Genomic DNA, 23726 nt, shown 5'->3' on the forward strand with positions numbered 1-23726 from the left:
GTTGCAGAGCCAATATATGGTTTGACTAAAAGCCTTATAGAAAAAAACAAAGCAAAACAATGAGATGATTAGAAGGTATAATTTAGTTTCAGGTTTAACCAGTTTTTTTGTTCTTCATGTGTTTAGTTTCAGTTTTGACCAAATTTGTTGTTGCATATCGAATAGATTTTATCAGCGTAGAACCTCATGAATTTAATTTAAGGCCTCTAAATGGGTGTGGACGCTTACCGATGAAGGAGAGGAAGGAGATGAGCTTGCTTGGGTAGTGATGGCAGGTGATGGTCACCACGAGACATAGTCCATCTAGACATAGACTCGAGACCTTCTTTCCCTGAGGACAGACGTCAGGCGGTCAGACGGACAGAAATACGAGGAACAAGGTAGACGAAACATGTAATAACCAGGTGTCTGCAACATCCGAAGCGTTTTTCAAATACCGCAGCAAATCATTGCATTTGACTGATCTTTAAATGGGATGACAATGTCTCTTTGAACGTGAAAATTTTACTTAAAGTCGCGTATCACATCCTTTAAGTCTAGTAAGTCTTAATTAGGACACCAAACCGGAGACCCCGTCTCCGAAAAAGAACCACTGGGGACGAAATAAGCACTCCGGAAGTGCCCATCCTCTGTGACAGTGTTTACTAACAATACATACATGCGGCCACCTGATCTGGAGCCTAGTTTTTTTTTGTGCCTTCCGCGCCAGTACCACTGGCGGAAGTTCTATACAGATATACACATGAATGCAGTAGAACCATTATTCTATTTACCTTGTCTTTCCTGCTTGCGTCTTCTTGAAAGCTGCTGGTACCCGATATGTGCCTCATAAACACTCTAAAAACAAGGAAAAACAAAGATTTCTAAATGCACGTATGTGCTACCTTAAAAAAGACATAAATACTATAAAAAAGGCGTCCAACCCCCTGGTAGACATGCTTCAACGTTCGGATATTCGTATTTCAACGAAAGTGTATCCCTGATTTAAACGTGCGCACATTCCAAATAACGCAAAATGTGCATATTTCACCAACCGGCCTGTTTCACTCTCTCGTATCTCGTATATTGAAAGAAAAAATATTGGGATAAAATCTCGAAATAACCATCTAAAAGCAAAGTAGAATAGAGCACAGTCAATTATACCACCGCGATCAATCAATTCTCTTGCTGTGTGCAGTCAAATGACGCGACAGTGAAAACAAGAAAGCCATCGATTGGTTTAGTCGGTTTGACTACGCGCTCAACTAAGCGACACTTGGATTTTGGATTGGTCGAGGTCGCGCAACAACGAATTCGACCCTAAGTACCTTGCCACGGTGCAGCACTGTTTGTAGATATACTCCTTGTCGCATCCACGTGGTCCATTACACGAACCACCGTCGGCAATCTTAAAGAAACCATGTAATGTCTCTGTTACTTACCACCGCTAGTTTTGATGCCTTGTTACATAATATAGTTGGGGGTGCAGGTTCGAGCTAGCTTGAACGACAATAACGTGGACTCTTACACGCATAAGGGGGCGGGGTTTCCCGAAGGAGGCGTGGGGAAACATGATATGAAAATATTTAATGAATTTGGCTACTATAATATTCTTCTTAAATTTCCGTCTGAAAGTGGGAATGACGAGTTTTGAAGACAAATAAAGCCAACACGTTTACTGACCTGCCGCAGTTTTTGCAGGGCCGTGTTCAGTATGAACTTGACTAAGTGCCCGTCCGCTCGCAAAAAGTTGATACTCTCCTGATGGCTTGGTATAACATCACTATACAAAACATAGCAGTATATTGTTATGTAGAACCACACGCACAAATACAGAAGATTAGGGAAAATCTGGAAATATCGATAAAGTTCAACGCTTGAAAAAACGGTGTATGTATATTGGTTAGCCGTACCGGCAACCGAGGCAAAAAAAATTATGCGATGTTCCAGTTGCATGCTGGGAGTCCCAAAGTTCGGGCGCTACCCAAAGGTCCTTGGATCCCCGAATGTTCGTCAAATACTATATTTAGAGACGGCAATATGTATAGTGGTCTTTCTTAATGGTAAATGTTCTTTATAACCTGGTTACCTTAGTCAATACGGACAGTTATTACGACAGTTATCATTACTACACGTTTTCCCAGTAGAAGATAAATTGAATGAAACCCGATTATAAAAGAAATTTCGAATTTCTTTGAAAATGGGCTATACCACATAACGGTATATGTGTGGTACTAGCCAACTGGCGAAGGGTCGTAAGGGGCGGGGGTCAAAAGCGAGCCGACCCAGTGTATCTCGTCCCTTTTGGTGCTACATGACCCCTGAATGATCGTGAACAAAACATATATCCGAATAACCCTAAATGTCCCAGCCCGTAGGCTATGTATGGTTTCTCGACTCACGTGAACAATGCCACGAGTATCTCGGCGATGCATCCCAGGGATAGCATGCTGTGTGACGATGATGACGAGGAATGCTTGCTGCTACTAGCCGTACGCCCCTTCTTACCTAAACACCACAAAGGCGTAAGGATCATAAAGGCGTAAAGATCATAGAGGCGTAAAGATCATAAAGGCATAGAAGATCATAAAGGCATAGAAGATCACAAAGGCATAGAAGATTATAAAGGCATAGAAGATTATAAAGGCATAGAAGATCATAAAGGCATAGAAGATCATAAAGGCATAGAAGATTATAAAGGCATAAAAGATTATAAAGGCATAGAAGATCATAAAGGCATAGAAGATCATAAAAGCATAGAAGATCATAAAGGCATAGAAGATTATAAAGGCATAGAAGATCATAAAAGCATAGAAAATCATAAAGGCATAGAAGATCATAACGGCATAGAAGATCATAAAGGCATAGATGATCATTTGAAACTTGAAAACCTCCAATTAAAAGTGGCATCTTTTTCAGATCGGCCTTCTCATGGAGTATCTCAAGGTTGTGGTAATCAAACACCCCCCTCCATCTCTATACCCACCTGGAAGTGCTGCGGTCTTCTCTTGGAGTATCTCTGCAAGGTTGTGGTAATTACCAAACAGCTGAAGAACCTCTTCAATAGACTGGCGGCTACACAAATAGTGGGCGGTAAAGAGCGTTTAATAATAAGAGAATATAATTAGGCCTCCTTCCAATACACAGGGCAGTAGCCAGTGAGCAGTGGAATTTCCTGATAGTTTTTGGTGAAAGCAGAAATTTTATAAAAAGTGGTATTTAAAAATCTAGCTAATATTCAATAACAAACATGCTTTTTGACGACCGATGGCGGGGTGCGGGCTCACCTCTAGCTACGCCCCTGCATTAACCTATTATCGCAACCATTACAATGCCATTAGTAGGGTTACGCCTTTTGTAACGACATCGCAACCTTTACAATGCCATTAGTAGGGTTACGCCTTTTGTAACGACATCGCAACCATTACAATGCCATTAGTAGGTTTACGCCTTTTGTAACGACATCGCAACCGTTACAATGCCATTAGTAGGGTTACGCCTTTTGTAACGACATCGCAACCTTTACAATGCCATTAGTAGGGTTACGCCTTTTGTAACGACATCGCAACCTTTACAATGCCATTAGTAGGGTTACGCCTTTTGTAACGACCTAGGGTTTGAGAGATTACATATATATTTGTTGGTTGATCTCATCTATAACTAATCATATTAACGCTGCCATGAGCTCTTTAGCTGATAAAAACCACCACCACCAGGCAATCCTGTCAACTCCAATACAACTCTGAAGCTGGACAACAGCTTTTATCCTACTTTCACATAAAAAAAAAACACGCAGGGCATAATACAACGCAGTAAGCTCTTAGTACCTGAATTCTCCCTCAGTAAAGGTGAATTCGAGCAACAGCTGAAAAGGGAAACAAACAAAAATTTGTTTAAGCTTGGGGCTTTTTGTCAAATCTAACCTTTAGATTTACGATGGCGGAGAGTCTACGACCAGTCCACACGCAAGATTTCAGCTACCACATTTTTCTTTTAGCGCGCGGAGAAATACAACGTGTGCGCCGTCGCTGTTCGCAACAACAGAGTGTAAACAGCGTGTCTTTATACTGACAAGAACAATTATGGGGGAAACCCCAAGGAAACAAACGTTCTATAAATCCGTGAATAAAAACATGTTCTATAAATCCGCGAAAAAAAAAACAGGTTCTATAAATCCGCGAATAAAATCTGTTAAGGTGATAGAGCACGAAAACTTGTGCTGCGAAAACACCATTATTCAGAATCATTTATGTCTATTTTCATTCATTTGCAAAGATTATACAGGTTCCAATGGAACCTGGATTTTACAATAACCTCGATTTTACAATGGCGTTCCCTTCTCCAGACGGGATTACAATGGAGTGTATAAGAAATTACCTCTATCTTACGATATTGGATACAACGCTATTCTCGATTTTAAGATACAAATCTGTTCTCGCAATCGTAATTTTGATCTCCATACAACGATATCACTGATTCTGTCTATCGACCAAAAGGGTAAAACGCAGGACACCACACATGTAACGTACATTCAATCGATTTTCTGATTTGACAGATATTGATAAATGCAGATAACAGTCTTGCAAAGAGTAACTGTACAGTCTTACACGGAGTCCACTTACAATATTATTAACTTGTGAAAGTTGATAATTAACCGACATCGCTACAACGATATTTTCAATGGATTTTTCTTTATATCATAAAATCGAGGACCTCTTTGTAACGATACCTCGATTTTACGATACATTTTTACCCGGGGCATATCGTTAAATCCACTGATATCCCATTAAAAGACGTCCTACCTCGTACAGCCCAAGCACAAGCCGAGCAAAGATGTTGTTCTTTACGCCCACACTGTTAGCTGTGGAAAAGTCAGCAGACTTGTCCTGAAAAAATGAAGAATATCACATTTGCGTGTCTCTTATATGCAGGAGATAAGGATAACAAAGGTTTAAAAAGACTATTTGTGTAATAACAAAAAGATGCCCTTCGCCACGGAGGGAATTAAAAATACTGGGGGTGGGGAGGGTGGTGAGAATATTCCCGCTTTCCATGATACGCGTTTTCGCACCCTTTTTTGACGCCAGCAAAACAGAAAAAAAATTATAACTTGTATTCTTCTTATAACAAAATGTATTCTTGTGCATTTACAGCCTTATAGTCCCAAATTAATTTTTAATAGAGATCATCAAGAGTTTTAATAAGAAAAGAAGTTTTAGGGTGCAATACATTCTGAAACTAAAAGGTTAGCGGGTTATAGATAGTGTTATAGTTGTAGGCTATCGTAATAGCACATTCTGATTGACAGTGTGCAAATTAGGTCCAAGGACTGATCTGTGAGAACGCACCAGTTCAAAGTCCTCGAGTTCAGACTTGATCATCCGCTGAGTTAGAGACTGTAGCGTATCCTCGACCATGTTGAAGATGTGTTCCACGCTTTCTGCTACAAAATATGTATAAAGATCAAACATGTTACAACGCATGTTTCATACATTGTCAATAATTTAGGGCAGAGAAAACATAGGTATGCTCGCTATAGCGTCGTCGAGAATGCCTATTTTTCAAAATTCAGGGAGAAACTTTATTTAATGCTTTTCACCTTGGGGAGAGGAGCACTTATTCGAAGCGGGGCGCTAAAACGAGCATTTACGGGTAATTCCCCTATCCTATAGAACTAGAAAAAGTCCCAACAGTAACCCACAAGCATACATCAATCAGACACATGACTGTTTGGCCGAATAGAGATTTATTTTTAAACCGACTGGACAAGAATTTTTCTAAAAGAAACTAGATAAGAATTATAAGAGTCCTTGCGGATGAACACGGACCAAGCAATGCTCATAAAATATGATACCTATTCTTATGCACCTATTTCAAATAAGGTTGCACTTGAGAATCCATGTGTCGTAGCCCGCGGTGGTTCGTGGGTAACGTATAAACGGCTGAATTCTTGTATCTGAAAGCCGTGTGAATGTTCATAAGAACATAAACATGGATGCTACAGCTTTTGAAACCTCGATTTCTAGTTATTTATGCTTATTTGCTAATTTAATGAAGCGCTGCGGGTTACGATACACAGATTCTCCGAGTGCAGCCTTATTTGAAATAGGTGTTTTAAGGCTAAGTTCAAACGTCGTATTATCCATGAGCCGTATTCAATGCAAATACAAGCAAATGAAAATAAAACAATCGACTCGATTCATTTACATGTATTTGCATTAAATACGGCTCATGGATAATACGTTTGAACTTAGCCTAACTAATAAATATATCACTAACTTATCAACATAAATTATAAATGGCCCATAGGGGGGGGCAATAAATATTGAGGAGGAGGACCCAAAATACCCCCATTGTCTGTAACCTGGGTGTACCAGACGCTCGAGCCTCACTAGTTCACTGTCACGCCGGTCTTGCGTCTCCACCACACCCTTATAACACATGTCGCCTGCGTCTCCGCCACACCCTTATATCACATGTCGCCTGCGTCTCCACCACACCCTTAAATCACTTGTCGCCTGCGTCTCCACCACACCCTTATATCACATGTCGCCTGCGTCTCCACCACACCCTTAAATCACATGTCGCCTGCGTCTCCACCACACCCTTAAATCACATGTCGCCTGCGAAAGTGCACCACCCTCGTCACGCATCTTGTCCACATACGACCACAATTGATTTAATCACTTACTGTCATTATCATCTCCTCACGCACCTTGTCCACATACGATCACAATTGATTTAATCACTTACTGTCATCATCATCGTCATCTTGGTTGCTCACATTGTCGCTGATCCACAGAGTACATTGCTGTAGAGCACTCAGAAGATGGCCCTTCAACGGACACGGCTAATTAGTTAAAAGTTAGAGGAGCAAAATGCCTTTAATTACGGGTATTATTAATTAGACCGCCCAAAAAGAGACTTTACACGAACAAAAAAGCACAGATGGAACACGCCTAGTTTAAACCAAGGAACATGTTGATTACACTCTCCTCTTTATATTACGCCTCTGTTAAACAGATAGTAGTCGGAGTAAAAAACGAAGGGCTAGGACGAAGGGCTAATGTTCAAAACGGCAGCGCATCTACTCTGTTTTACAGAGGCCTACAACTTAATTTTAGGCAAGGAAACTTGCCTTTGAATTTTAACTGTCAATTAATGGGAAGTTTTATTTTGGGCTTTGGTTTCTGAAATTATTTTTGGCCACACTTAAACGCGTTTGCTCTAGAGCGAAATCAAGCATTTTCTGCTTGATTGGCAGACTGCATTAATGAGACAAATCTCTCGAATTTCTTTGTATCATGACCAAAATAACGATTTTGCCATGGAGTTTGATAATCTGTTTTAAGCGGGCGCATAAATGAAATATCAAATCTTGCAGCCACTCGGGACTCATTAGGCTAGGTGGCTTAAGCCCTAGGAGACTACCTTATCGGTTGACCGCTCATTGGAGGTTTTCTTATTTAGCGTCTTAACCCTTTCACTCCTGGGTACTTTTGAGCCAAATTGTAAGAAAAACAGACTGAAAACAGAGACCTCCCCCCCCCCCTATTTCAAGTCCAACACTACCAGTTAAGCTAAGCTACCGCTGACCCAAGACGGTATGCCTTGAAGTTTCCAACAATGCACTGCGGTGCCTTTTCTTTCTAGCGACGGCACTGCTACAGCCTGTTGCTTACAACAGTTTTGCTTGTAATTTGCTTAAAGGTTACAGCTTTTTCACATCTGGAGAGTGCCTTAGGACATCATAAAGTCTATTTGGGCATAATTAATTCTGTGCTTATGGATGTTTGCACGCTGAGGTTGATTCAATGGGATAATCCCTTGTCTGGGCTTCACCAAGTGAGAAAGGAATTTTCTGGTGAATGGCCTCATACTCTCCAATGTGAGCCATCTTTGCTATCCAACCTTATTCAAAAATTGCATTCAGGCTTATTCTTGGTTCCTTGGACCTAGAAATGTTTTGTTTGGCTTCGGGGCAAAGAGACTTATAAAAAAAACTGTTATGATTCTGGGGGAGGAGATTGCCAGCCTGTCTGTCAAGGTGTTTCCAAGACTCCCATGATGCAGTGCAGGCATGCAAAATAGGCTAAACATGGTGACTCGCTTCTAATGGAGGTTCTAGCATACAATACAATACAATACAATACAATACAATACAATACAATACAATACAATACAATACAATACAATAATTTATTTTCCGTCGATGACGTGAGGAGTGGTCACCCAGTCTCCCGAGCTCGGGGAGCTCATGGTACAAACGCTCGACAACACTACTGACAACGATTACATTACACATTACATAATAATTCTAATTATGGGAAATAGGGAGAATTTAAATACAGTTGCTGCATTGGCAGCCATGTGGAATAATTTCGGGTAGGTTCTTGCGGAACTCAGAGACGGAATTAGCAGCTTTAGCAGAGTTAGGTAGTTGGTTTCAAAAATGTGATATCAGGTAGTAGAAAGAGTTATGCATATATAACGATTGATAGGATGGCTGTGTAAGATTATGATCAGAAGACCGCAAATTGTACTGTGAAGACCGGGTTACAAAGAAGTTGGCAATATAAGTAGCCTGTTGCATCCTATATGATTTAAAAAAATAATAGAAGAGCCTGAACTTGTCGCCTATGCTCAAGTTTACGCATATTGGATATAGCTAAACAGTTTTCATACGATGACGATCTACCTAGATTAAGAAGTAGTGTCCTTAAACTATAATAGTTAGACTTCTCTAGCCTGTCCTTCTGAGTCTTCGTAGCCCCGAGGAGCAGAGGGAGCAGTATTCGAGGTGAGGGAGTACATGAGTCCTGTATAGCGCAACCATGGTCTGAATTGGTACAAGGCGCTTGATTTGGCGCAGCGCAGCAACTTTAGCATAAACTTTTTTAAGAACCGTAGTTATATGTTCCTTGTAGGTGAGGGACGAGTCCAGTGTGACGCCCAGTATTTTCAACGTTGTCTCAACTTTGATGTGGTCGGGACCAACGTGGAGATCGTACTCGTAGCCACTGTTCCTACCAAGCACCATTGCCTGTGTCTTGCTGGTATTAATGCCGAGGTAATTGCTGGAGAACCAGTCATTTATTCGAGTGATATCTCCGTTCATGGCGAATTCCATGGCTACCGGGCAGGTGCTTGCGTAGTACTGCGTAGTGTCGTCCGCATATAATCGCAGTGACGATTGGAGGGCACTGTATTTTGGATCGTTTATAAAGATGTTAAAGAAAAGCGGACCCAGTAGACTTCCTGGGGTATGCCACAGTGGATTTCAAGCCAGTCAGACATAACCCCATTACAGCGAACGCGTTGGAATCTTCCCGTGAGATAGGACTGGATTGTCTTTAATGCTGCAGGGGAAACTCCGTATGCTGACAACTTGGCTAGGAGGAGATTGTGGCAGATCGAATCAAATGCCTTAGACAAATCGATTGCGACCACGCCCACGCTCTCCCTCTTGTCGAGTGAAGCCCGCCAGTCCTCAGTCAGCTTGATTAGCGCCGAGCAGCATGAGTGGCCGCGTAAGAAACCCGACATGTTATTCGAGAACACCATAGCGAAGGCATCGTAGAGCTGGTCAAACTGCAGCCGCTCAAAGATCTTGGGAATCGTCGATAGCACACTGACAGGGCAATAATTAGTTTTGGCCGTGGCTTCGTCTTTCTTGTACGCAGGGGAGACGTTGCTTCGTTTCCAGTCATTTGGCCATTTACACGAGTCGATACAGTGATTAAAGAGCGTAGTCAGCGGCTTGTATAGTGCAGTCGCGGCAGCCTTTATCACTTTTGGCGGGAGACCATCAGGGCCGCAGGACTTATTTGTGTTTAATCCCGTGATAAGTTCCGCCACACGCAGTTCTGTCACATGTTGGAAAGAGAAGTCCACTTTTTGACCCCTAGCGGAAATGAGGGCAACACTTGGGTGATTAGCGAAGTCGTCCACTGCAAGCTCAAGTACCTCACGGTCGATGAATGGTGAAGCGAAGTATTTATTGAACACAGCACCAGGGTCTTTAACTACGTGGCCATCGTCTATGAGGGTAATAGAGTCGAGCTGGGTTTCCGACCTACTGTTAGGCATCAGGGGCTTCATCCGTTTCCAAAACTTTCCAACAGCTCCCAATGATGCGTCGTTTGCAGCATCAACACAGAATTCCTTAACGCTCTTTCTTTTCATTTTGGTGACCTTGTTTCTTTGTTCTTTATAAGAGGTCCAATTGTCGTCCGTGGGCGTCCGTCGGAATTTCTTGTATAATCGGTTACGCAACCGGATCTCTCTCTGGATCGTTGGACTAATCCAAGGCAGCTGGTTGAAGCGCAGACGTGTTTGTCCACCACTTGACAAAACAGAGCCGCCCAGTGGGACCAAACATCATCAACATCGTCAAATGCATATGCACTGTCCCAGGGGATGTCTCGGAGGTCGGAGACAAAAGCGTCCTTGTCTAATGCTTTCATCGATCTATATTCAACAATTCTTGCTGTTGGTTTCGGTAGTTTTTGCTTGCGGACAGCGTAGACTAGGTCACGATCACTTATGCCTAGATGTAGATTACCACTTTTTGCACATCTGTCCGGGTGTGAAACGAGTACAACATCCAGCAGAGACTTTGTGGAACTAGTGACGCTAGTTGGGTGCACGATTGTATTAGTAAGGCAGAATTGATCACAAAATCCAGTAAGAGCCGGATGCGGTCCACGGCTGTTTGTATCGGTATTCATGTCCATGTTGAAATCGCCAACAAACATAACCTCCTTCCGCTTTGCGTACATATTTTCTGCCACATTCCCGCATGCTGAGATGAAGTCCGAGGGAGAGCATACACTTTCAGACCGGTACCCTCCAAATGCAAGGAACCATGCATTGCCGCTACCTTTAACATCAAGGCAAATACACTCCACCCCGTCCGGTTCCAGCTTGACCCGTCGATATGCCTTTACATTGCTGCGTATAAACACTAGGATGCCTCCGGCTCCTTTCTTTTTGTCTTTACGTATTACACGGTAATCTGGATGCTTGAATAGGGAATTAGGGACCGTGCTGTCGATCTTGGTCTCAGCGATGAAGAGCAGGTCTAGTTGGCATGAGTCGAGCAGTTCTAGTAACTCATCAGCTTTCCTAAATATACTGTTGATGTTCAGATAGGCCATAATCAAGTTCGACTTGTAGTAGCTTTTGATATTTTGAATAAACCAATCCTTTGGCTGTTCCATGGATGAATCGACTGTTGAATTGCAAACACTGTTGTCGATTGAATTATTCAAAGAATCATTGAAGAAGCTGTTTGGGGATTGCATTTTAGAATAATCCGAGTTATTAGAATTTAGGCTGGCATCTGCAAAGGGAATTTGTTGCAGAATTTCCAAGCATGACCCGCATGTATGAGACACATTTCCTGAAGCCTGTAGCTGCACATATAACTTGGGTAGTACGCCTCCACATTTAATGTGTGTCCAACAAGAACAAGAATCACAATAGGTAGCACGATGGTTCTTCGCAACTACTCGATCACACTCAGAACAAACACGACGATCTTTCGATCCAGCCTTCCTATCCTGTCGTTGGTGTAAACTCGGGCCAGGATTAGGATTTATATCGCCAGATGTTGAGAGCCTTGATAACTGAAATCTAGCCTCAGAGTTTGAGTAATAACCCAACCTAGCAGACAAGAATCGTTTCTTCCCCGGTCTTGGATAACCAAGCAATCCACCATTTTGTCGAAACGTGATTCCGAACACGTACAATTCTTCCGGGGAACCTGGCTGAGGTTTTAAGCGCTGTAAAAAGACATGCCGAGACGAGAAGACCTCATCTTGTGTTTCCAGTACAATTGGGGTTATTTGAAGCAGTATTGACGCCAGAATAAGCACTATAGTGAGAGCCATGTCTTCACGCGTGTCGTGGTTGCACCCGCTCGCCGCCATGACGTAGGAGGCAAGGAGGAAAATACCGTGCACAATTACACAATTAAACCTGTTTCATCAATCAGAAGATCTGTGATCAATAACTAACAGCTTAATCGTATTTTCTTTCGGCGCCATAACACGCGCTGTTCTTTTTTCACATGTTCGAATAGAGACCAGCAATCTCGGAAAATACCGTGCACAATTGCACAATTAAACCTGTTTCATCAATCAGACGATCCGTGATCAACAACTAACAGCTTAATCGTATTTTCTTTACAACTGATCAAATTCATGGCTTTCGCGTCCCCGGGTAGTTGTTTTCACATGCAAATTAGCATGATGCAAATTAGCATTGATTATTGTGACTGATTGCTGTAAAATGGGACCTGACAGAGCGCAATAAAGGTATCTATTTGTGACTTGATCTGTGTTTGCTTGTCTCTATTTGTAGTTCGGAATTTTGTGTCTTTTTTGGTAAGAAATGTTTTTAAGTTTAAGCATTTGTTTATGAATTGGTCAGAAATCAAGGTTGATATTTTGACAAAAGAGTCAATTCTATTACATTGCTTGGATGCGCTTTTGAAGTTCGTCTATGCCTTGGTGGAATCTATGAGTATCCGGGTCTGGTGATGTTTAGTTTGCATTTCTGATGTTTTGGAGTTGGGCCTATATTTTACAGGCGTCTCAAGGCGTTATGGCAATTTTGCTTGGCAGAAAGAATAATAGAACGAATCATGATAAAAACAGAGCTAACAGGAGGTCCTCAGGGAATGGTTCTTACACTGGAGTAAAGCTTACTATACAAATATTACTACAATTCTGACAAATGTATGCATGGCCTTGTCCTCTTAAGCGGTTGACCTTGTTCTCTAGCTACGCTCCAGTGACCTGTTTCAGAAAATGCCATGCAATTATGGTGTATTGGACAACTCTAGCATCGGTTCATTTGCGCAAAACGTCGTATGGATAACAAGCTATGGCTGCTTCGGCAATTCTACGTGCTCCTTGTGGAGCTGGGATACTACGCGCACCATTTCGAGTTGCAGGCGTATCGCATTGCGAAGACTTCTTAAAGATAAGGTGGCAAGATGGCGCGGTTAGTCAGTTCCCTACTACTTGGCTGCGAAATTCTGTCAGGGATGAGAACATCTTCAACAGTAAAACCTTAATCTACGACCAGCAAAAGTTTACAGACTTCGCGGCAAAAGACCATCCAATCATCTCCACCGGTTACAAAGATGGAAGCGAGGACGTGTCAGTTGAATGGCCTGACCACAGCACTGCCTTCAATGCATCCTGGTTGCGCGCAAGAGATTCTAGCAATTCTCAGCAGTTGACGAACGGCAAAAACATGGAACTGTGGGATGCCAGCAGCAAACTCGACATCACCTACGATTATGCCGAAAGGAAAGAAAAGCTCTTTTCATGGATGAACGATCTGAGAAGGTACGGAGTCGCCTACTTTAAAGGTGTACCCGCGAATGCTACCGGACTCAGAGACTTGTTAGAGAGCATTGGTCAAATAGCGCAAAGGTTTCATCCGACAAACCATCTCGTCATTTCAGTGGATCCCCAAAAAAAGAGTGAAAGTGACTCAAACATCATTACCCAAGACAAACACCCTGTCCACGCCGACACGAGCTACTTCGACGTTCCTGTGCGCCTATCAGGCCTTCTCGCGACCGAGTACGACGCCCCAGTCGAAGACACTACTAACTACTTTGTAGACTCTGTCAAGGTGATAGAAGATATCCGTAAGGGAGAGCCTGAAGCCTTTGAGCTTCTCAGTACCGTGCCTACGCGCTTCTCAAGAAGACGTATGGATGTTCCAGAGCCTGTGGAACCAGAAAGGGCCCCAGCCTTCCATTTCGAAACATTGATCAAAACACCATTCATAGGCTACGACGTGGGTGAAGACCGCCCCTCGCTGCGCTTCTCAAACAACCACTGCGGCCTCGATCCGGATTCTTTCAAGGACCCTAAGACTATGAGGAGATACTTTGAAGCTTTGAAACTCCTACAAGACAAGCTGACTGATCCTGAGAATCATCAGCAGCTCGTCTTGAGGCAAGGCTGGTGCGCGGTGTTCAACAATTGGCGCGTCTGCCACGGCCGGAATGCCGTCCACCCCACGACTAGACGCTCTCTAATGCTGTCTTACATAAGCAATGTCACTTGGCAAACGAGATGGAGGATTCTACTGGGGGAGAAGGCAGCGCTGGGTCCAAAGTGGCTGTACGGATGCTCGGAAAAGGAGCTGGAAATACTTGCTAATCGATTTGAAAAATAAAATAACTACATCGGGACATTCCACTTTCACCTTTTCTCTGTCCGTGAATTAGAACAATCACGCGGGACCGAGAAAAAGCGGTGTGTAGAGATAACAAATATATTAAGGGTTTTAGCAAGTATAATAACGGTTCTAACAAATTTAATAAGATCTCAGGTTCATTTTCTAGAGTTATACAATAGAAACCCGCTAACTTGAACTCGGCTAACTCGAATTCCTCGCTAACTCGAATTTAGTTCGATTTTACTTGGACCTAATTTTGAGTCACTTTTACTCTGTTAACTCGAATTCCCCGCTAAATCGAACTGATTTTTGCTTCCCTGCAGAGTTCGAGTTAGCGGGGTTCTACTGTACTTCATTATAAAGGCAGGCGTTTTGCTTGATTAAAGGTATTTAAGGGTGTGGCCGACTATAAAGTTTATTCCCTTTTAACGAAGTTTCGGCCGCTATTTTAAATGATGTCACCCTCCTCCCCCCTGCTTACACCGTTATAAGAAATATCACATTGACGCAAGTGCTATGTTTTAGCTTTCACAATGTCAGCATTTTTTCAGCGACCTGTGACTCTTTTATCGCATTAGCATAACGATGACTTGACTTGAACTGGCAAAGAATAAAATAATAATCATAACGGTCACAGACAGAGAATAAAATAATAAAGGCTTTCATCAAGTGTAATAAGTATAATTATTTAAAATTAAATGTAATAAAGATGTCACGCCAAAAGTCCCTCATTTCTGTGTTGACTATCACGTTCATTTTCTAGAGTTATACTTCATTATAGATGTCAGCTTTTTCAGCGATCTGTGACTGTTTTATAGTATTAGCATAACGTTGTCGAAAACGTGTAGGCCTGCGATGCTAAGAGGTCTGCGGTATGCTCTGCCTGAAAGCGAGGCGGCTTTTGTGGAAGACTCTTTTCGTTCGCAAAAGGTCTCTTTTGTTTGATTCTTTACTCCGGGGACGCTCATTACTCACACAAATACAAATGCACACACCGTCCGCGATAGACCCACACTAAAAGATGTGTATAATCGTATATTTTTGCCAGGGTTGTTTCAAGGACTGTCTAGCATGTTCTCTAACCAGATCAAACGAGTTCTTACTAGTTCACACCAGATCGATAATGGTCACAGCAAAACTAGACCCAGCGCGCAGGGTTGACTGGGATACCTGAGATCTGTAACTTGTTAAGGCTCTGTGTTCTGACACGTATGACAAAGATTTTACTGCTCACTTTGTATATGATGAAATATATATGATCTTGGTGTATATTGTAAATGCCATATCACAACACTGATTGGGGCAAGAAAGGTAAGAGAATCATCTCTTCAGGTGGGGTAGGGGGTGGACTTGAGGTGTGCTACATGAAAGGGGCTTATTGTGCTATCTTTTACGGGGTAAAATTCTTACAAATACTATCCCCACAGCAGAGTTAACACCGAAATAAAATTGAAGAAAGCTGAGAATATGTTTTGAAATTGTCATTTCTTAAAAATTTCTTTGAGTCACAGCCCTCAATGTGCTATCACTTAGGGGCAAATTTATTTTAACACCTAAAGCCAGTCATATTTATATTAACAACATAATTTTATTGAAATTTATCATTTTATTTATGCAAAGTAAACAACAACATTTATTTATTTTGAAGTAAAATGAGAGGGCTATAGAATATCCTGACTTGAAATTAGAGCAAATACGTATTTTCAAGATCAACATTACTACAAAGACAACACAATTATCTAGATTTAATTGAAAATGTTCAATAAAAATAAAATGGTATTCAATGAGGAATAAAGGTATTTTAGGGAAATAACAAAACTCATCTAAAAGAAGCACAAAAATACCAAAATAATTCATATATTTACATATCTTACACTACACATGACTACTGGCATGTTTACCTCTAAATATATACCAAAGCCAAAGCAGCAGGATTTTAACTTTTGTAGTACAAGATTTTTGACACTTAAGTATTGATGGAAACTGCTTGACATCCTGATGGAACTTGTCCCAATTTAAGTTACACATATTCTGTACTTTATTGGAATCGACGTGGTAAAAAGGATATGACATTCAATGAGAGAGATCAAGATATTTTATAGTAAGAAAACAAAATTCACCTTATAGGAACCCGGTCAAGTATCCGATCTAAGTAGCCTATTCTTTGGGATTCATTCATCGACAAAGAGATTTGTAGGAGACGATTTCCAATGAATGAATGAATGAATCAATGAATCAATTATTTCAAACAACTTCAATAAAGGTATTAAATACCCAAGTCCATTCATGAGTGTCCAGAGCACATTTGATTAAGTCTTGAGGTAAACTGTATGAGTCTAAAGCAGTCAGCACATATAATTCTAATCTCGAGCCTCACGTGTATCGGGTCTATTCGGGTCCCAAATGTATTAACGCGAGTAAATAAAGCGAAATCAATCCAAGCTGAGATATTTTTCCACAATAACTTGGCATAATAAATTGAGGCTATGGTTAAATATATAGAGTTATCAAATCGCGAATCGGGCCTTCAACTCCACAAATAACATGGATCTGAGAGCTGGAATCTTAAAATTTAAGACGAGCGCCACGACGAGACTGGGCGGAAACGAGCGCTGAGCGTAACGCCAGACGAGCGCCGCGACGAGACTGGGCGGAAACGATCGCTGAGCGTAACGCCAGACGAGCGCCGAGACGAGACTGGGCGGAAACGAGCGCTGAGCGTAACGCCAGACGAGCGCCGAGACGAGACTGGGCGGAAACGAGCGCTGAGCGTAACACCAGACGAGCGCCGAGACGAGACTGGGCGGAAACAAGCGCTGAGCGTAACGCCAGACGAGCGCCGCGACGAGACTGGGCGGATCCGCCCAGTTTGCCCTAGGTCCCCGAAGATCACCATGACACAGTTTTAAATTATGCAGAAGTATTCTGGTAACTAGGCATTGCGATGGCGTAGAACGGTAGGCTAGATACTTCTTGTAAGAAAAATGCTATGTTAGGTCGCAATGAGTACACCAAAAAAATTGATACACAGTGGCGCATGGGCTTCCTGGGCATTGCGCAATAATGCACGTTGTTAGGAACCAAGACGAAAAAAAAAAAAAAAAACAGTTGCATTTTATAACTGGGCTACCACAGGTATCCCAGAAATTATCACAAATAACAATACGAATGGCAGTGACAAAACGAACTATACTGAAATGAAGTCCTCACAAGATAAGGAAAACACCAAAGAACCATGCGAAGATATCGAACTGAGAGAAGAAGTGAACTTGAAGAATTCCGCCATATTGGAAAATCTGTGATCTGTGAATGATTAACCTTTTCGTGCTATTTAAGCTTACTAGTTTATTATTTGTTTTAATGTAACTAAGTCTATTGGAGATATTTTTTCGTATTTCTGTTGAATAGAAAGGCGATTGTGACACTTTGGTATTACCCGCGCGCCATGTCGATTCCGAATCTGACTATTTTTAGTAACCACGCAATACACAGAGCGTGTACCACAGGTTCTTCGCTTGTAACATAAACACTGATATGTATACTTTATACATCCTTTAAAAGCATATATAACAAAATTGGATATCTAGCAGATTTCAGAGACAATATCCAATGTTCTTTGAAATAGCCATATTACAAATTTAACCAATTGACTCCTGGCTTTTTTTGAGCTGAATTTACAAAAAACAGACTGAAAACAGATACCTCCCTCCCTATTCTGAGTTTTATACAGCCCGTCAAAGTCAAACACAGCTGCACCTAGTCAGCGGTATCCAAGCTTTCCAACAGTGCTTTGCGGTCCCCACTTTTAATCCCTCGGCGTTGTGCTGAAGCCAGCACAAGTTGATGGTTGCTTGTATTTTTCATCAAAAATACAGCTATGAGCATATTAGGAGAGTGTCTCAGGACATCATGAAGTCTTTTGGGGCATAATTGAGTGCTTTGCTTATGGATATTTGCAAGCAAAGGTGGACTCATGATGATTTTTTCTTGATTGGCTTTGCCTGGATGAGAAAATAATTTTCTAATGAATCACCACAGCTCTCCTAAATGCTGTCTTTTCTGAAACCAAATTGATTGCAAAATTTTTTACACTGCTATTCTGGGTCTGTATGACCTGGAATTGATTTGTTTGGCTTCGGGGTGAAAAGACTTATAAAAAAACATTTGACTTTGGGGAGAGGAGTGTTGACTGGCCCTCCCCTCGTGAATTTTCCCCTGGATCTCCCAGAATGCTTTGCAATACGTAAAGACATCTTCGTGGTTGTACAATCCTTCAAGGAGTGGACATTGTGTTTTGAGGCCATGGAAATGTACCTGGAGGATCAAGATAAAGGTATCTATTTGTGTCTTGAGCTGTGTTTGCTGATCTCTTTCCCTTGTGTGGTATTTTGAGCGTTTTATAGAGAGGGGTGATTCTGCTTTTCTCTCCTGGTTCGATTTGAGATTTGTCAAAGAACCTGTGCTATTATTTGGCTTAAGAGTAGATGCCAACACCTTGGTTGGATGCATATCTGCAAGACCATTTATCCCTTAGACTGATGCCTGAGTATCTTTATCTTGTTGTGTTTATTTTGCATTTATGAATTTTTTGGGTTGTGGGTACTTCCCAAAGCCGGTACAGGCCGGTTGAGGGGTCAATGTGTTTACCAACACACCCTAAAAATCATGCTTGCCTCACTGCCTGAGAACAATGCCTTTTTCGCAAGCTTAGCTGCATACAACAGTGTAAGCAAATTCTGCTTGATAGACAAACAAGCCTCCTTTAAGTTATGGCTGATATTCTAACAGATAATTCTTATGTTAAAACCATTGGGGAAACCACAGGGAGCCCAAATTCTATAAAGTATTTGCCTTTATAAATTCAAAGCAGCAGTGTCAACCCACTTTTGGTACTTTTCCCGTATATTCACCGTCAAAGTAATCTTATCACAAAACCTTGCCTGAATCTGATGTTTTCTTGGGCATTTTTTTCTAAAAAAGCTATGCATATCATCCCTATCAATGAGTCCAGTCATGTCCAAGTAAAAAAAATTCTATTTTCTAGGTAAAAGATATTCACTTGCTAGAAATGGCATATATGTGATCCAATTCACTGGTGTATGTCACAGCACAAGTCTAAAAAGGTCTAGTTATTTTGATTAAAATCTAGGGGTGGTTGATTAAGCAATTTGATCGTTTAAACTGTCATATATTACCCTGGTTCCAGAGCCTCGTGCTTTAGTGGCCAGAGACGAGGCTCTGGCCTTTCGAAGCGCAGTTTCGACTTCTGCTAGGTTCAGAATCTGAACTTGGTCTCTGATTGGCCAATTGGTGTGTGGTCATGGAAACCAAGAAATTCTGACAGTTTTCTATTGTATTATCGCATCAAGTTCAAAAGGTCAACACCGGTTTTTAATTCTTATTGTTCGCAATAACAAACATCTAAACGAACGAAGTAGACGAGCGATAGATTATTTTGATCGTGATTTTAATAGTGCTCAGTTCGAATTAGTTACAAGATTTACCAGTATTAAAAATGTAAAGTTTGTTCAAGAGGAGTCTCTTTACGAGTTAATCAAGCGGCGAGATGTCTTCTCTGTGCTGCCGACCACCGACCGGCTACGGGAAATCGCTGATTTTCCGAGCTTATTCCCGGCGTTTGCTCTCGCCTTAACGATATTGGATTCAACTATCCCAAGCAAGCGATTGTACTGGTTATTTGCCTCTTGAGTTCTTTGATAGACTCGTTCCGAGGATAACTGCGAGCTTACCCGCGATTTTCTCCTCCTTGAAGCGCTTTCCTGAGAAAATGTTGTATTCCCCACCTCCTATGGGCATATTCTTGTCGCTAACTATACCGTAATGATCCCATGGGATTTCTGATGAATGTTGAGATGAATGAAGAGATGTTTACATCCAAGGTAGCACCCCGTGAAACTGACACATGCTAATCACAAAACGTTAACATGGAAGTGAGGCAGAAGTCGAAATAGCGCTTCGAGAGGCCAGAGCCTCGTCTCAACCTCACTGTCCACTGAATAAAGAGACGCTCGAGGCTCTGGGACCAGGGTGGTCATATATACGTTAAAAACATTCTCACGTAGTTTATTTGCAGCTCTTGACATTTCCCGCTAAATTTGGTTGCAGTCGGCGTAAAATTCATTGAGAAATGAAGCTTTTTAAGAAAAAAGTCATATAGAGAGCAAGATTTGGAATGTATACAGAAATGCTTCAGTGATTCCCGGACAATGGTGAATAACGAACAACAATGGCGCGTTATTTTGAGCCCGTGTTACAAGAGGCCAGTCCAAGCGCATGCTCCTGCAAAAAGTCACCCTGTTTCTAGTTTATGGGTGTCTACAAAAAGACCTAAAACCTAATACCTAAAACCTGTGACCCCAAAAGCTACGACCCCCCCCCCCCAAAAAAAAAAAAATTGCAGTTATTATTTAGTCTACCTTGTTTCGCGAATTGCTACACAGCGCGAAAGTTTCATATGGAATCAGTGAACCTAATTGGGTAATTCAGCGAATTTGGTTGTGCTTTTCATGAAAGAAATATTCTCATTTGAGCGCGCCAATGAACAAACCAATTGAAAATTGTAGTTGCACTCATTTTTCAGACACGCTCCTTTGCCCGAAAGATAATCCCAACAACTCTCCCGGTAACCTAACAGACCCGGTAATTACCGGTAATTTAGAGAAACGCCCCCAGAAAAGTTTTCGAACTCCCTGGCGAGGAAGAGCGTTCATCAAACTAAAGCTTTAGCGTAGCGTGCCGATACGGGTTCCCGACAAGTAAGTATAGTTTTCAAAGTTTATTAATAGATTGGCTAAATAGTTATTTAAATCCTAGTTTTGTCGATGTCTGTAGACAACTTGCACCCTAAACATTGCTGTGGCATCGACATTTTTCGAAAGAAAGACAAAGAACAATTAAGTCTCATTTTGTAGAAAAACTTCTAATAATTTCGCAAAGCTGTTTATATTTTTTAGGCGCACTGTGACAGCTAAATGATTTGACAGAAACGAAACCTGATAGGTTGTTAGGAAATCCCATAAAATGATGATAGCCTTGATTGGCCCACTTTTTACAGGGCAGTGGAATGGTTTTCTCTGTGATGAAAACTTTCTATAACTCGACACAACTAGAACATGAAGCTTTTTGCCGTAAGTTAGCGGGCAAATAAGGTTTTTGAAGAAACACCCAAAAAGTTTACCGGGTGACCTTCCGGGTTTTTGAGTTTATCGGCGTTTTAAGAAACGACCATCTGGAAACACGAGTAGTGCTTTTTCAATTTAAAATTGAACTAGCTAATTATCTCATAAGGATCACTGATTCCACATGAAACTTTCACGCTGTGTAGCCATTTTGGAAAACAAGGTAGGCTAAATAATAACGGCGATATTTTGGGGGTCGTTGCTTTTGGGGTCGTAGCTCTTGGGGTCACAGGTTTAAGGTTTTAGGTCTTCGTTTTGTAGACACCCTCTAGTGTATATATGATGAAAAAATGACTGTTTTACAGCGCGAACAGTAAAATCGTGAACAGCGGAAATATGTATGGTATGTTTGCCTCGACCGCTCACACGTTATGAATCTAAAAAACACCAATTATAATATAAACAAGTCTGGACAAGTTTCCGTTGACTAAATTCTAGCGATTCATATTTTTGATTGCCCAGTTTTACTGGTCGCAGTGTGACTGTCTCTGGGTGTTTGATATCAACTCCGTTTCTTGTGAAGTAAGGGGAGTAGTGAAGTGTGAAGTAGTTTTCCAGACGTTATTGAAAACAATCGTCGTCTCCCGACAGAACTGAAAGCAAGTACGGGGAATACCCTCGCAAGCAAATTTTCTAAAATTTGTTTTCTAATTTTTAAAAAAAAATGCCAGATGCGTCTATGTGAATGTAGAAAGGTGCTTGCTAAATGTATTAGAATTTTAAGTTATCATCTAAAGAAAAAAGTGGTTCATCGTTTATTTAGTGTAAGCTAAAACTAGAACACATCAGAGTAAAGCTAGAGAATGCTGTGAGAAAGGGGAATACCCTTTTTAGCGGTAGGGGATTCCCCAAATTAATGACCATTTTCCGTGTTCTGATTGGTCGAAGGTAAACGTTTTCACGAAGCACGCAACACTAGGGCGCTCAAATCGCACTCGACACGACAAAACACAGACTTACGCATGGCGCTTGTGAATATGTTCAACATAAGCGATGAGAATGCGTTCCTTAACGACTTGTATATGTACGATGACTGGTCAATGAACGTGTGTAGCAACATGACTATCGGCGAGGAGGAGGAAGAATCAAACAACGATGTACAAGAGCTGTTTGACCCGGTGGAGGATGACGAGAGAAGTTGTTGTCCTACAGAGAGTAGCGCTAGTGAAAACAACACCAGTACCACTGAGAACAACACGAGAAACGGTAGTCGTACAGAAGTTCTGGAAGAGTTCACAGACGAACAGCTGTTGAAAATCCCGGTTAAAGAGTTAAACAGAAAGATGCGCGGACTAGAAAACTCAGAAATAGTCAGGCTACGCAAGCGAAGGCGAAGTCTGAAAAATCGCATCTATGCGAGTGTGTGCAAAAAGAAGCGAGTGGCGGAGCAGAAAACATACGAGGTCCAGAATAGGATACTAGTAAAGGAACGAAACACGTTGAAGATGGAGCTGGAAAAAGTAAAAACGGAGAGGGACAAAATAAAAGAAGCGTACCAAACGCTCGAGAAAGTATTCATCATGTTATCTGGGGTGGCTAACAAGACTGCCTCCCAGGTTCATGCGACTACATAGAACACGCACTTCTTCAGGCAGACTCTGAAGACGAGAATCACTTCAACAGCGAGTTATATCAATCAACACCGAGTTATATCGTACTTGCGTTCTACTAAGAGCTAGCTTAAAGTATTATATTCTAGTTACACAGAAAGTAAAGTTATGTTCAAGGACACCTTACAAGATACCTAGGGGCGCGGCTGCCCTACCGAGAACTTGCAAAATTGACACAAAACCTTATTAGGCATACCATTTTAGTTGGGTTGCTAAGATAACGCTTTTTTGTTTACTTTGTATCCTAAAATAAGCGCTGTTTAGCTTAATTGTTTATTCATTGGCTCGTTTGACTAATGGTCGAGTTCTTTATGTATTTTGTCATAAAAGTTCGCTATTTATTTTGGTAATTCCAATCTTCAAGAAAACTTATACTGTATATAAATAAGACACAATCTTGAGTTGCTTATACTGCAAAAAGGTCCCATAATCGTGTGACCGACCAAAGGGAATTTTTCCTTACACGCAGAGTATATGCATATGTTATATTATATTGGTCAAGAAAAACGAAAATTGTCACTACAGAATTGTACATACAGACGATATGATAAAATATCCAGATAATAAAAGCTTTATTTCGAATGAAGAAATAATGACGACGAAAAGACGGAGTCGAAAGTTTTGAGTATGGCACATTTCAAAAACAACCTTTCCAAACATGGAGACAGCTCACCGCCAAGAGGGGGGAATCCCCGTCACACGCACAACCAAGTGGGGAAACCTGAGCATC

General features: G+C 41.5%; 3 protein-coding genes across 5 annotated transcripts in view; 1 reads left to right on the forward strand and 2 right to left on the reverse strand.

Moving 5' to 3' along the window:
• LOC5501981 (Fanconi anemia group I protein) overlaps positions 1 to 23726 on the reverse strand; it is a 60353-nt gene that overhangs the window by 13105 nt on the left and 23522 nt on the right. The window contains exons 25-35 of one of the 3 annotated variants that reach the window (XM_048729491.1): positions 6739 to 6814; positions 6671 to 6682; positions 5328 to 5419; positions 4782 to 4865; positions 3807 to 3844; positions 2966 to 3054; positions 2382 to 2487; positions 1663 to 1762; positions 1308 to 1387; positions 774 to 837; positions 229 to 331 (exon numbers count right to left, since the gene is read on the reverse strand). In XM_048729491.1, the coding sequence (XP_048585448.1) occupies positions 229 to 331; positions 774 to 837; positions 1308 to 1387; positions 1663 to 1762; positions 2382 to 2487; positions 2966 to 3054; positions 3807 to 3844; positions 4782 to 4865; positions 5328 to 5419; positions 6671 to 6682; positions 6739 to 6814 (844 nt within the window). Of the gene's footprint in view, positions 1 to 228; positions 332 to 773; positions 838 to 1307; positions 1388 to 1662; positions 1763 to 2381; positions 2488 to 2965; positions 3055 to 3806; positions 3845 to 4781; positions 4866 to 5327; positions 5423 to 6670; positions 6683 to 6732; positions 6815 to 23726 lie in introns of all 3 variants that reach the window. The other 2 variants (XM_048729490.1, XM_048729492.1) reach the window with 2 other exon arrangements.
• LOC125568087 lies at positions 8165 to 12232 on the reverse strand. The gene is made up of 2 exons (XM_048729495.1): positions 10207 to 12232; positions 8165 to 8720 (listed from the first exon to the last, which is right to left on the reverse strand). The coding sequence occupies exons 1-2, from the start codon at positions 11910 to 11912 to the stop codon at positions 8699 to 8701; spliced, it is 1728 nt and encodes a 575-aa protein (XP_048585452.1). The 5' UTR covers positions 11913 to 12232; the 3' UTR covers positions 8165 to 8698.
• LOC5501982 (transcription factor MafB) lies at positions 22293 to 23578 on the forward strand. The gene has a single exon (XM_032370269.2). The coding sequence runs from the start codon at positions 22349 to 22351 to the stop codon at positions 22958 to 22960; it is 612 nt and encodes a 203-aa protein (XP_032226160.2). The 5' UTR covers positions 22293 to 22348; the 3' UTR covers positions 22961 to 23578.

This window comes from Nematostella vectensis, chromosome 6, assembly GCF_932526225.1.
Source record: "Nematostella vectensis chromosome 6, jaNemVect1.1, whole genome shotgun sequence".
NCBI classification, from domain to species: Eukaryota; Metazoa; Cnidaria; class Anthozoa; order Actiniaria; family Edwardsiidae; genus Nematostella; species Nematostella vectensis.